This window comes from Dermacentor andersoni, chromosome 11 (assembly GCF_023375885.2).
Source record: "Dermacentor andersoni chromosome 11, qqDerAnde1_hic_scaffold, whole genome shotgun sequence".
NCBI lineage: Eukaryota > Metazoa > Arthropoda > Arachnida > Ixodida > Ixodidae > Dermacentor > Dermacentor andersoni.
Genome location: NC_092824.1, coordinates 36,104,777 through 36,118,594, shown reverse-complemented (window position 1 = coordinate 36,118,594; position 13,818 = coordinate 36,104,777). Strand labels below are relative to the sequence as shown.

Below are 13,818 nucleotides of genomic sequence, written 5' to 3'. Positions count from 1 at the left end.
AGAAGGGCACAAACAAAGACAACAAAAGTTGGTTTCATGAGTTCTGCCTGAGTCGCCACTGATATTATGCAGTTGCTCGTGCACAACTTGTGAAACAATAACGTATAAGCCATAGGAAACGAACAGTTATGTTGGCAAAAAAAAGCAGGATATGTATTGTGATAGGTAATCTCAAGCGCCACAGCACAAGGTGAAGCTAAGTTTCAGTTTGGCACATAATAGCACATAATAGGATCTCTTCTGCTTACCCGTACAAAAATGACTGTTGATTAACCATTGATATATTATTGGGGAATTGTTGAAACAACGGACTTCAACAAATTTTCAAAAGCAATTAAGTTCGCTCAACAGTTGCACAACAATATTACCGTTGAGTGTTCTCAATAAACAATTTATTGGGTAATTTGTGTTGATTCTTGTAGTTGTTTTTTGTTGTGCAGCAGTTGAGTCCAGTATCAATAATTAGGACTCGCATATGAAGACATACCAAAAATTAAAATGCGAAGCGTTCCAACCTCATTGCTGTCACTTTGCGGCAGGTAGGTTATTCTTTCGCCTCGTTTCCATAAAAAGAAAATAATGTGTGACCGATGGGGTGGCATTGAACGTCGGCCGTCAAGCCCGGTGCTCTAACCATTAGGCCATGAACGCGCGCATGCTCCTCTCGTTCGAAAGCCAGTAAGTTCTGAAAGGCTTGGCGCGTGCGCAGCGTGCCACTTCCTCGTGCTGTCGCTAAAGCTGGCGCTTTCAAGCGCCTATCTCCGGGACTGCCCCACTTTTGTAGCCGTTTTCTCTCTGTAAAAACTGCAGCGTTAGACTAGTTTCATGACCGCCCAAGTTCATAACGATTTATTTCTTTGCCGGTGCAGAAACGCCATCGTCGTTTTAACATACACTAGATGACATAGCAATTGGTACGATCCAAAATGAGCACGTTTCAGGGAGCAGAAGAATGCGAAGTTCACTCGCAAACACGGCGACTACGCGCATGTGGAATTCCCCAAAAGTAGACACGGCGGCAGCGCGGCCGGCGATAAGACAGGCGCCGACACGCGACGACGCTACTACCTTCGAGCATCCGACGCGCTGTGGGAACCGTAGGATCCAAGCGGCGCACATGCTGCAAACATACTAGTGAGAGATCTTCGAATTTCCTGCGACGCACCCTCCGTCCGGAAAGTAAATATAGCTTTTTTTATCCAACGGCCGTGGTACTAGAGATCAAACAACGAACACGCTTTGAGATCGCAGCGCGCAGCCGCTATAACCATTGACTTCAAAGATCTTCTGATTCAGAAACAGCCGCAACAGTATCGCAGCTAATCGCTGTATCTGCGGCTGCTCCCAACTCTCGCCTTGCAAGAAGCATGCGATTTATTTGAACCTGGCCGAACTGTCGTCCGCAGGACAGGTCCCGTATGTTCGGTTAAATAGAAGAACACCAAAGGGAAATGAAAGAAATACAGGTAGCGGACTCTTATCATACCTTACTTGTCACCTCGTCATCTGCAAAGGTGCAATAAACTATTCTAGTAGCGTTACTTTTGTAAAGGTAATAAAATTAGTAATAATTTTTACTCCTAGGTGGCGCTACCAACGTCAAGGTAGCGTTCGAGTGTGTGTGTATGTGCGCGCGCGCGGTTGCAACCGTTGTAGCTTCGTTTGAGCACACTTTTTCAACAGTATACATCGTTACCGCTAGTTTCGTAGTCGCATTTCTTGGTCGTAGTATTTATTGTTTACGCTACAAATTAGGCGGTTCTTAAAAATTTATGAAGGTTAGTTGATGAAAAATTATTGCTAATTAATTAGCGGTTTTTAAGTGCCGTTATTTTGTGTTTGAAAGGTTTTTATAACTGACTACGATAGTGAAGCTGTGAACGGCTTTCGGACTCCGTTAGTTGGTTGCCGTTGCGTGGTGGTTCGCGCCTCGTGCTTTTTGATGAAAGTGGTTTTCTCTTTTCGGTCATCATGACGCACATTCTAGTGAAATGCTGTAACGAAGATAAGTGGGACGTTTATCCGTTGAAGTCGTTGGCTGACTCAGCTACTAGTCTTCGACTGATGTGCGAGCCTGGCTGTTTTGATGAGTTGCGCGGCAGAGGTCATGATGCCTGTTGGAGAGAAGGCACCCCGAAACAGTCGCAGCCGAACTTCTGCATATAGGTAAGTAATCTCGTTTTCTTGGGCACGTAGCCTTTTTTGTATTTTGACATTGACAAGCGTAAGATGTTAATCACACCGTTCACTTTCTTCAAGCAAACCGTATGCCCCGGAGCGAAAGCGCGCGATACGCATTTCGTAACTATGGCGGCCGCCGTGGCAATTTGGGGCTCGAGGTCGTGGATACGATCCCTGCGGCGGCCGCATGCCAAAGGAGCGGAATGCAGAAACGCTCGTGCATTGTGCATTGTATGCACGTAAAAATTTCCAGGAAGTCAAAATTAATACGAAGTCCCCAACTACAACCTACCTCATAATCAGATCGTTGGTTTCGCACGAAGGACATCATAATTATTTTTTTTTAATCCGTAGTGGCTCATTGTATACCATACGGTTAGTGTGATCACCTTTTGTGCCGTAGCGGTTAAGCGCGCCTCGATTTAGCTTGCGCCTAATGATGCGGCGCACCGCAAAATATATTTCGCCTCTTTGGGATTTGCGGAGAACGGCCAACCGATTAGTCACAGCTTCCGCGCGGTGACTGTACACAGATACACAGCGCAAATGAACAGAGGTGTGGTGACGACTTCGGCAAAGAACACAGCCGCCGACGGGGTCGCCCTATCGCCTATCACCGCCAAAACTACCGCAGTAACCATCTTTATCTAGCGCGGCGCGTTTCTGTTGAAGGCGCACTGTACAATTTCAATTGGCGGTGACCGAAACATGCCACCGCTCTCTGCTGCCTCTTTGAGCTGGGCCGATCCGAATGTGCGATGCTTGCAGAAGCGAAAGGAGCGCCACTAGGCGCGTTGTCGCCTCGAGCACCGTTTGCGCAGTGACGCGTCATGAAGCTAGCTCACTGCGCAGACGCTACCGCGCAAAACGCGCAAGGGCGTGTACGCGACGTTCTGCACACAAATCGCGTGGAATGATCGGAGACACGCCGGAGCGGCTAGCGTCAAAGAAACGGTGCATGTTCTCACTTGTACAGGCAAGCTCACCGCTCGCATCGCTCTCGGCGTATCTTTAGGTCATTCCTGCTGCTGGACTTCTACCCAAAGATTCGATATCTGCTTGGGATCGGCTATGCACCGTCGCGTGGTCTTCGGTTCTGTGAGGGAGCCGGGAATATTTCTCCCCGCTGTGAAACATCGCTGTGCGTGTCTTAGCTAACATTTACCGTAGCAACCTATTTCTTCCTTTTCTAGACAGCACTCGTAAAGAGTCGCAAATTTTTACTTGCCAGTATAGTGTGTACTTCTATTTTGTGCGTAGTTATGTGCAGTGTGTGGCAGATTCTGAATCCGCGCAATCTCATTTTCTGTCCGCATTCCCTTCTCGCAGGTTACGCATGCAGCAAATGCCCAGATGCTGAAGTGTTCTACGTCAAGAGCAGCTTGGCGTCATGCAGGAGACACCCGTTGATATGTGGCTGATTCACTAGCAAGCTCGCGTCTCTGTTGCCACTCTCCATCAAGTGGGATTTTTAACTATTTTTTCTGCTGCTCTGTGGTGTACTAGCTGCCGCGCATGGACGCTGTGAAGGCTTTCGATTTGCTCTGGCTTGTAGTAGTAAAGGATGGGCTACCTTTTGAGGGAAGGTATTTCCTTTTGCTTGCGGGAATGTTTACCAGCCTAACCAAGTGACACGTGCGTACTGGAAACAGCAGCGCGAAGAGAGGCGGACGACGAAATAGGTAGGAGCACACACGAGCGCAAGTTCAACTAAGTTTATTTTTGAAGACAGAGGTATTAAAGACGCTGGTCAACTTGACAAAGGTAAAGAGCCGTGCATGTGTGGCAGAAATAGCCACGAGCGACAAGAAAAAAATATGAAAAAGCCATGTCATGTAGAATAAACGTGCGTGCAAAACGAGAACTATCGGACAAATCTTTCGAAAAAGTGAAATATTTGTTCGATGAGTGATACTACCCAACGAGAAATACTCTTGAGAACTGCAAGTCTTTCCCACTAAGGGCAACAGATAACTTGCTTATGTATTTGTTTCGTTTGTGATCAATAAATATTGCTGCTGGAACTCCTCTGGTGTTGAGGTATAGAGCAGAAATAACGGTTGTTTCATTACAAAGACCAGAACACAAGAGGACTTATGGAAGAATTATTTATTGATCACGAAGAAAAATTCATAAGCAAGATTTCTGTGACTAAGTGGGAAAGAGTTGCATTATTTCCCGTTAATATCACTTACAGGACAAACCTTTCAGTTTTCATGTGTTTTTTGTTTGTTTTTGACGCATATGTTTGTTCTACCGGACATGTCTTTCGGTCCTTTTTTGTTGTGCCGGGCTGTTTCTGCTGCACATCCATGGCTTTTTCTTTGTGAAGTTGGCCAATTTGTTTAAAATCTTTGTCTTCACGAATAAACTTCTAGTTGAGTCAGCGTTCATGTGTGTTCCTACCTTAATTCATCCTTCTCGTTTCTGTTTGTGTGGTTGTCAAATATTAATGTACACCGAATTGGCGAAGTGTCCATACAATTTAAACATGAAATATTTGCGCTGTTTATTCCAGGAAGAACGCTATAGGGTCTTATCTTCTCTGTTTTTAACACTGATGTACATTTTTCTAGTTCAACTTCAAGGAGTCCCCTGAGGAAGCCAATAAGAGTGATGGTAACTTCACTTGTGTAAGATTTATGAATTTCATCCAGTCAAGGCATGACATGTCACATGCCTGTAGGTATGCAAGTATTCGTACTTTTTAAACATACTAAGTTCTAGTTTTCGGTTCTCATGACGCTGCTTTGTACTGTGCTGCATTCTCCAGGCGCAGGAACCTTCTTTTATGCCGTCAGTGCATGGGTTCTTTTTGTATATATTGGAGAAACAATTGTCTCTAGCTTAAATATGCATGTATATCACTTGTAATTTTTTTCAACACGGGTGCTGTATCTCCCTCCGTCTTTCTTATTGCTTTGTCCCAATTTTTATGCAACGTTTATGTATTTTATGCAATAAAATTCTGGTAGCATTTTAATAATATTTTACCTGCACAATTGAGGTCATTGGCTTTTCGTATACGCATTTATTCGCGTTTTTCACTGTCTCATCAATCTGGCTGTCCAGTCATTGAAACCTTTTCCCATCCTTTATGACTATTTCTGGGCTACTTGATACTGCAAGTGCAGGTGACCATCTATTTGGCTCTGGAATTGTGTTAGCCGTGTGTTACTACCAATTTTCTGTGCTAAATAATTATTTAAACCACTTAGTTGCTGGGTGTAGTGAAAAAAGCCCCAAAAAGTGCTCTAATTAGCTTTCTGCAAGTCCAGAAAAATTAACTGAAAATGAGCTCACTAAATTGAGGAAATACCACCAACAAACTCTTCTGTACCTCAATTTAACATATACAAATGGTGTACTGTTCTTGCAAACCTGGCTCGTCAGAAACATGATACAGGTGTTCACCATGCCCGACAACTTTCTAAATGATGTTTCATCAATTAATAGCTAAGTTGAGTGATGTTATTTTATAAAATAATTGGGCAACCTGAAAATATATACATCTCGAAGACAAAAAGCTCAGACAAGTCTACTTTGGTACTTCATTAAATTTTAGTCGCGATGAAAGACGTGTCTTAAAGCTTGTATATATTTACGTGAAGTCATTTGTTTCAAGTCTGTTATTTTGCCTTCTCACAGTCAGCCGTAACTTTTCCTGTGATGGGTTAGTGTGCCAAACATGTTAATATAACGTATTCAGATGTCTTGTGTGTATCCACACGCAAGCAGCTTCAAGTGTTCATGTGTTCAAAGTTGGTTGTTACAAGGGTATGCTTAAGCCCTGCCTTTTGAGTCGCTTTGCCTTCTAGTCATAAGCTTAAGTCGAAAGTAAAGACCACAATGATCGTTTTCATTTCATTCATATGTATAGGTTTTTTCAGATGTATTTACACTGGTAGAGTCTCCAGGTTCGATGTAGTGGTGCCTTATGTACTGTAATAATGTTTCACGTGCACGCATCTTTAGTGTAAATAAAGGTACTTCAAGTTGGACCAGTATCTGCTTTGATTTTGTTTGTGTTTGGGAAAGTTATGAGCAGGCACCAGGGCATGCAAGTGTGAACAGCAAAGAAATTTCAATATATGAATAAAAATCCACTAGCCCAACAAAACGTCAATCATATTTCAATGGCGACTTCTGAAATCTCAATGCCATCTCAACTGTGCCACAATGTGCTTTTCAATGCTGGGGCAATAACAACTCAACAACAGGTCAACAGAACTACCACAACGTTAGTGCAACGCAGAATCAATGGTAACTCAACAACCATTCAACAAAACGAACGCAACGGGCCGTCTAAGCACAATGGACTTTCAATGGTAACTTAACAATTATTCAACATTGAGGTACCCAATGGTGTTTCAATTAAATTTCAGTGGCCAATATTCAAGGCCACTCAACAGTTAGCCCAACAATTCTCCAACAAAATTTCCACAATTCCTTAATGAAAAACTCAACATTGACCAATAATAATTCAATGCCTTCTCAATAATTTTTTGTACGGGTACAACGGTGCACGCACAAGAACTTCATACAATCTTTGCAATATGAACAGCATTGAAACGCAATGTAGAGATGAAACATTAAAGGGACTGACAACTACACCAAATGTGCCAGGATAAGGGGCCAGGAGAAACAGCCGAGATGTGCTTGCACTTTTGCGACAATCCAGCAATGCACGAGCACTTAGCCTCCACGATCGATGGGTCCCGGAATGCGTCGGTGATTCTCACCACGATCTCGTGCAGGTCCGCTGTCACGCCGGAGGTTTGCACACACGCGCGACCACTTCTACTTCATCACTCACAGTACCACTGGTACCGACTAAAATGAGGTGCTCGGCGTCCACTACCCGTTCTCCCTCCACAAAATAGCGTGAATTAACATCGCACTGCAAGAAACTTAATATTTTCACCAAGGACAGCGTACGCGGGGACCTCCGTAAAGCCGCCATACTGCACAGTGTAGCCAGACCGGGCCAGGCTTCGCAGCGCCCCCTAATGTTGATTTGAGTTGCGAATAGGAACTCTGTACCATTAAAGGAAAATAATCTGGATCTGTATCGGCACACGGATTTGCGAAATTTCGCTTTGGCAAATGAGCGACTTCGTGACTTTTAAAACCAACCCTTTTGCAAACCCTGTCAGCCTTTTCTGACCATATTTAGGTGTTGCTGTCCTTCTGAATAATTCATACGCAGGATAGCACTATCATATTTGCTATACTACTAGATGTACTGCTTCATAGCCTTGGTTCTTATGAAATTACTCGGTGATAAAATAATACCTAAATATCATCATTGAAGCAAATATAGGTCATCAAGAGCATAATTCCTTTAATGAAGCAACCTTCTTTGTCGGCTTTCCCAGGGTTTAAGGTTTTCCGAATCCGCTTGGTCGGTATTTGTGTTTTACACTTGGTGGTCACGTAAAGTGCCGTTTACAGTTGCACTGTCTATCTGCAGAATCGTCCTGCCATGGTCGGCGCGCCGATCTTGGATACAGTGTCACAAGCAAAGGGGGTCAATGTCGGAAACAGAGCACATGCGGACTGTCTTTTTTTGGTAGTTTTCTTTTGAAGAGAACGCCCAAGTTGCACAAAAGGTGTCCTAATGTTAACAGCCTTAGGTACCTCCTATTCCCACGCTCTCGCAGTCGGTACTTGGCGGTTGCAATTTTACCGGCGTTACAAAGGCCGCGTGCTCATGCGCAACTGGTTGTGGGGCGTGTTCGTCGCCAGCAGTAAATACATCGTGTCAGTAAAAAAATAATTGGCAGTCTCGCCCGAAAGGCGAAGCATCGATTGCAATAGAAATTGAGTGGGTCACTGGAAGATGTGGGACTGGGAGGGCGCCGCTTTTCGAAGAAACAGCGACTTGGAGTACTTAAAGGAGCCCTGAACCGACTTGTATCAAAGGGGAATGCATTTGAAGCTAAAACAGGCTATTGCGGAAATACTTTGCCGCAAAAAAGTACTTCAATGCATTCAGCAGAAGCGAAGTTATTGGCAAATAATCGAACACACTCTTTGCTGTCCTGCCGCTCCTTCTTCTATGCCTTGCACTGCGAAGACTACGGCGTAGCGGTGCACGCCCACAGCGCCCCGCCTTCTAAATGTCACCGTGGCACGCAGTTCTAGTTTGCTTTTGGATGTTAACGTAGGCGCCACTCCTTCCCATTTTGGTGCCCACGACGCGCCTGATGTAAGCCAAACGTGGTTGCCCTCAGCGAGGCGCAATGCACTTAGCCGGCGTTGCCAGTGCACTCGTGGCGACACACAGCGGCGGCCGCGGTATCTACACTGCGTACATGCTGCGTGGAAGACCGCAGCTACGCAGCTACACGCAGTTGCAGTGCGTATGCGCAGCGTTTGCTTTTTGCGTGACAGGATTTGAGTGCGTGCTCGCGGTTATTTCCTACAGTCTGACTGTGCTACGTGGTGCGGACACCCGCTCTGGTCAGCTTAACTTAACTTAACCAGTTTAACTTAAATTAACCAGCTTAACCGACGGATAGTAGCCACATGCAAACTGCGCATTTACGAAGCGCCATGAATTAGTCTGCCAAGGCGTCTGGCCAGGCGCGGCCAGGAGTGAGCACGCGCAGCAAGCGCGCGTGTGGTCTAACCTTTAGTTCCGCGTGCTTCGAGGCCAGTTGAGTGTTCAAAACTAGCCGAAATTAGCGAGGCCCGCTACGACACCTTCAAGCAGGATGGCCAAAGTTTTGTATAACTACGCGGGCGGCCGCGACCGAGAGTACATGAGCAGGCTATAGTCGGCTTCATCTGGAAGCACGTAGCTATTATCGACATTCGAAAGGAAATTTTTGCTTACTTAATCCTGTTTATTGAACTTCGTAAATAAATATACACACTACGAGTAGCAAAAAGTGCGCTGATCCAGACAACATTATTGATTGGCGTTAGTTCTTGCCCAAAGCAACCGCGTATGGAATCCGCTTTATTACGAAATAAAGCGTCCAGAAGAGAATGAGAAGTAGGCTTCTGTTGAAAAGAGAGTGTTTGAGAGAAAGGATACTTCGCGCCCCGACTGCGAGCTTCACGCACCGCGTACTACAGCGAAACTTGGCTGAAATGTTCACAGCACCGTATGATACCTGTATCCGCAGACTACTGGGGGTTGGTTTATGACCGCTTAATATGTGTCACTTGGTCGGCGTTGATCTTCAATCAACCTCTGCCATGATAACTTGGGTAACTTGGTAAGTACCAGTAGGTGTGCACCGCTCTTCAGTGAACGTCTTCGATGCCAACTTGAGTAAATAAGTACGTGCAATTGGAATGAGCCGCTGTACAATCACAAAAAGGATCCCTTAAATTCATCCTACACTGAGCGGCATCGAACCCACGTCACAAGAGTTCCCCAAGGACAGCAACCCGGCGCATTATCGGGCTGCGCCACAAAGGAACCGGGTACGTGTCGTTTTCCAAAGAACGCCTTCCATGCCATCACCTTAGCGAGATGCTTCATGAATGCACTGGCTATGTGTACCTCTCCTATCAACTTCTGGTGACACATAGTGTGCAGAAAGCGAGGGAAGAATTGTTGGGAGCTGGGTTAATTGGACGCAAGGAATACACATTCTGACAGCTTCAGCACGGGAAGTCGACTGGCTTTATTCGAAGGTGAAAGCGGGTTTGCCGAATGACTGTGGTGGCGCCCCACTCGGGGAGGCGTCTCGATTCCAAGAAGGAGCAGGAGGCAGTGATCCCCACGGCGAGGCAAGGCGAGGTAAACTGGCTTTCCGCGGAGCCGTGACAACGCAGAGACGGCTGGTCGCTACACAATCATCCGCGCTCGCACGCGCAGGCGCACCGCGCTTATCGTCTCGGAGGCCTAACGCAGACTGCTCGGTAGTGTGACTACATGACGCAGCGTGTCGGGAAAGAAGCGCAAGAAAGGAGTTCGGTGGCCACATAACGCGTTTCTCAGCATTCGTGCGCACCGGCGCGCCGTGCATTTCGGAGGCCATGCGCAAGTTTCGCGGCGGCGGCGCTAGATGGCGCGAAGCGTTCTTAGGCGAGCGCAAAAGAGGAGTCCGGCTGCAGTACACGCCTCATACAGAAACCCGTTTTGCCACGTTGGTTGAATGCTACCGGATTACCATCGACAGTCGACGGGACATGGCTTCTGTCATAATTTATTTATTTCGCAATACCTCGAAAAGAAGTTATTGCGTGGAACTATAATGCGTCATACGTGTGAGTTAAATTCCTTTATTGCAGTGGCGGCACGTTGCCAACGCTATTATGCTAAGTCAAGCGTGACGCTCGCCTGCAGCTCTACACTGATTGCGACTGCATCGTACTAGAAGGCGACCACAACGACACCGAACACGTGGTGGAGGCCGAGCGGGTGCGCTGTACGCAGGAGTGCTCCGCCTACACCTTCTACATGGTGGCCACATTCATTTGCCTCTTCAGCACCTTCTACATCAGTGCGCCGGGCATCAGCGTCACCATCAGGTGGGCTTCCGTACAACCAATACTGTGAGACGGTGTTGCCGGTTGCTAGAATTGTGGAACACGTTTCCCGCGCGAATTTTAAATAGCGCGCCGTGCACTTTGTCTCGTGCAGGTACGAGGTGCTTTGCATGCTAGAAGACTGTGGGGTGCGCATGTGGTGCGCCTGCTCTAACGGTAAGACCAGAACGTGCTTAAATGACAGGTTAACGAGGCAACGCGCGCAAGGAGAGCCTACAGAGGAGCGACATCATCTATAGCTTATCAGTGTCGAAGGTACCATTATATAACTTCCTCATTTCAGAACACAGGTGTCCTACATCAGCGCGAGTGTAAAAGGCGTTCCCTATTTGAAGCATTTTGCATTGAGAACTTCGGGAACAAGGACACTTGAATTAGTTGGCTTGTGTTCATAATTTAAAAATGAAACAGCACTACATTTAACAGACGAGGCTAAAGAAAGGGCCGTTTTAGTGCTGTTTCGTAAAGTATCCATTTAGTGCAGTCGTCCCGGTCTCTTTCGCATTTTTGCCAAACTAGGGCACGACAGAGCTCCACGCCGGGCCATGTAGAGTTGACGGTCTTCCGCAGCTAGAAACATGGGAATTCTTTTGGTAATTACTTGCACGTTGTGCTTAGGCTTTAGTGCATAATAATTCTGCAGGCTTGAATAATATTGTTTGTTGTAAGGTCGTGTTTGGCCGGTATAATCGTAGTTGGCCATGGAGCAAAATCTGAAAGTAAACACCTAAGGCCACTGTCACTGTCGGCGACGTGTTGGTCAGCACAGTCCGTGAACAACCTGCTTGACGTGTTTACCGCTGAGGAAGGGTAAACCACTAGGTGCCACTAGGTTTTCATATGTGAAATAAACAAGTCATGCAATAACTACCAAGTACGCTAAGTCCACGTTTTTCTACAGTTCAAATAGCCTGTTTGACCTAACTAGACATTCGGCCACTTTGAATCGTCTTGAGGCGTGCAGCGCTGTTGTAAACTGTCTTTTTCTACACGCTAATCTTTATGTGCAGGTGCGTCATGCCAAAGCAGAAGTCGTTCGCCTTAGGTGTACAGTGGGCGTGCATACGTCTCCTAGGTAAGGCATTTTGTTGTCCTCCATTATACAGGGTACAAGCGGGCATCCTTGACGGCATTATTGTGGTGTGCTGGGCACCACTGTCCCCCTTTCTCCCCCCCTCCCACACATCCTGGATGACAAAAACTTATGAAAATCCAACGCACGTGTTGGTATCGAGGTAAAGCGAAGGTGAAGCGGCCACTTAAATGCTGTGAAAGCAAATACAGTCCGTACAAGTTTCTTTGTTGTGATTCTATGCAACTGATAATGTCACGCAATGTTTATGCACTATCGAGTTCACAAGCTATGCGGAAATGTAAACAGCTGTTTATGCAAATACGCAGTGCTAGACGCCGACGCAGCGAACCGTGTCGCGAGGGCGAAATGATGTTTGTTGCTTGTCGTATACGAAGAATGCCGAGGAGACACGTGAGGGTGCAGCGGCGATTATTCCAAAAACACACCTACCCTAGTCCGGTCGTCTTACACCACTGCTACCCAGGATTATACCCAACCGATGCGTGGAAAGCGTGCGGACAGAGAGCAACGCTGCAACACCTGTTCTGGTAATGTGCCGGCAACAACGGTACTGAAACCGCCGCCGTTCGCGACGCGTTCATAACCGCGGCCATTGCCAGCGTACGGGAAGCCTCTAGCTCGCTTCTTCCCGACGCCGTCCCAGCCGCGGGGGCCGCCGGGGGCCTTCTCCGTCGGCGTCGCCGTCGCTGGGAGGTGGCTCTCAAAAGTTCGTAGTTGGAAGACCAACTCTGGGCCGTCTGGCAATCCGTAGATGCCGGCCGAATCCAAGGACTTCGACCCGCCACCTGAGGCCACCACAACCTAATGCGAAATTTGAGCGCAGTTCCATACGTGCTTTCATTACGCGACACATTGGTTGGGGCCAACAATCCGTCTCGTGCGGCAGGTTGAAAACAGAGCGAAGTTCGGCGGAACTGCCTCACTACTCTGGTAATCGCGACAGGCAACGCGTGGATGACCCGTGTGAGCGATTCACAGCAGCAGCCACCCCGACAGACCTCCTCGACGACGCGCGCTGCTTTCTCCATCGTCGCCGTACCACGCTTTTCTTCTCACGCTTTCGCACATAGCCTCCTCCTCCGCTTTCTCCTCGCTGCACTCTCCTCTCCCGCTTTCCTCCTCGCGTCTTTCATCCCCCGCTGCGCTCCGCGTTCGTTGTTTCAACCTTCGCTGTGCTCGTTCGATTGCTTACGCCGATGCTGGCCGCAGGAACGGGCGACTAGGTGGTGCGCTTTAAAAAAAGTACGCTGCGAAAGGACAGGCCGACTTTACGTTCACTCGACTGAATGCTGCAATTTACGCTCGACTCGATCGATTGTCGTTCTTTACGTGTAACGGGAAACTGAACTAAAGGTTCGCCCTCCGCCCTAAAAACGCAGGCACCATTCCGGCTCCGCTCATCTTCGGCAAGGCAGTGGACATGGCCTGCGAGATCTGGTCGTCCGTGTTCGACGGCGACACGAGCGACTCCGGCCACTGCGCCATCTACAACAACGGGGCGTTGAGCCGCAACATGGCCGCCATGCTCCTGCTGCTCAAGACCATGTCGGTGGTGCTCTTCGCGTGCGCCAGCTTCACCTACCAGCCGACGACGACAACATCGTCTCCCACATAAAACTGCCCAAGCGCGCCATTCAGGCTGCTCACGTTTACTGCGCTCGTGTGACATCCTCTTGCTGGTAGTTAGTGGACGGGCCGGCCGCGTCGCCGGTGCCAGAACAAACGCGCCGGCGCATGTATGTGTAAGCACATCGCGAAATACTCGTAGGTACTAGCAATGTTCTTTTTCTAATTGATCCAAATTTAAAAAGCACGATATAAAGGAAAACTTTCTTTGCCTAGCCCCTGTTGATTGGGGGGGGGGAGATAAAGGAAATTCCTCGCCGTGTTGACAGGGCATTCTCGAGGCATCGTAATCAGCTTGTGTAGCTGTCCGTGTTGCCTTTACAGGTGTGCCGCTGACTGGCTTTCTTCCCTACGGCATTATGCGCAGTCAAACAAGACATTGTACCTGATATTGCTACTGGAAA

General features: G+C 47.5%; 1 protein-coding gene across 2 annotated transcripts in view; it reads left to right on the top strand.

Annotated features, from left to right (window-relative positions):
- The window catches only part of LOC129381699 (solute carrier organic anion transporter family member 4A1-like), a 74,974-nt gene extending 61,356 nt beyond the window's left edge, over positions 1 to 13,618 (top strand). Inside the window, exons 9-11 of one of the 2 annotated variants that reach the window (XM_055064758.2) lie at positions 10,490 to 10,674; positions 11,703 to 11,767; positions 13,168 to 13,485. In XM_055064758.2, coding sequence (XP_054920733.1) covers positions 10,490 to 10,674; positions 11,703 to 11,767; positions 13,168 to 13,403 — 486 coding nt within the window. In that variant the 3' untranslated portion in view covers positions 13,404 to 13,485. Of the gene's footprint in view, positions 1 to 10,489; positions 10,675 to 11,702; positions 11,768 to 13,167 lie in introns of both variants that reach the window. The other variant, XM_055064759.1, reaches the window with a different exon arrangement.
- The last annotated feature ends 200 nt before the right edge of the window (positions 13,619 to 13,818 follow it).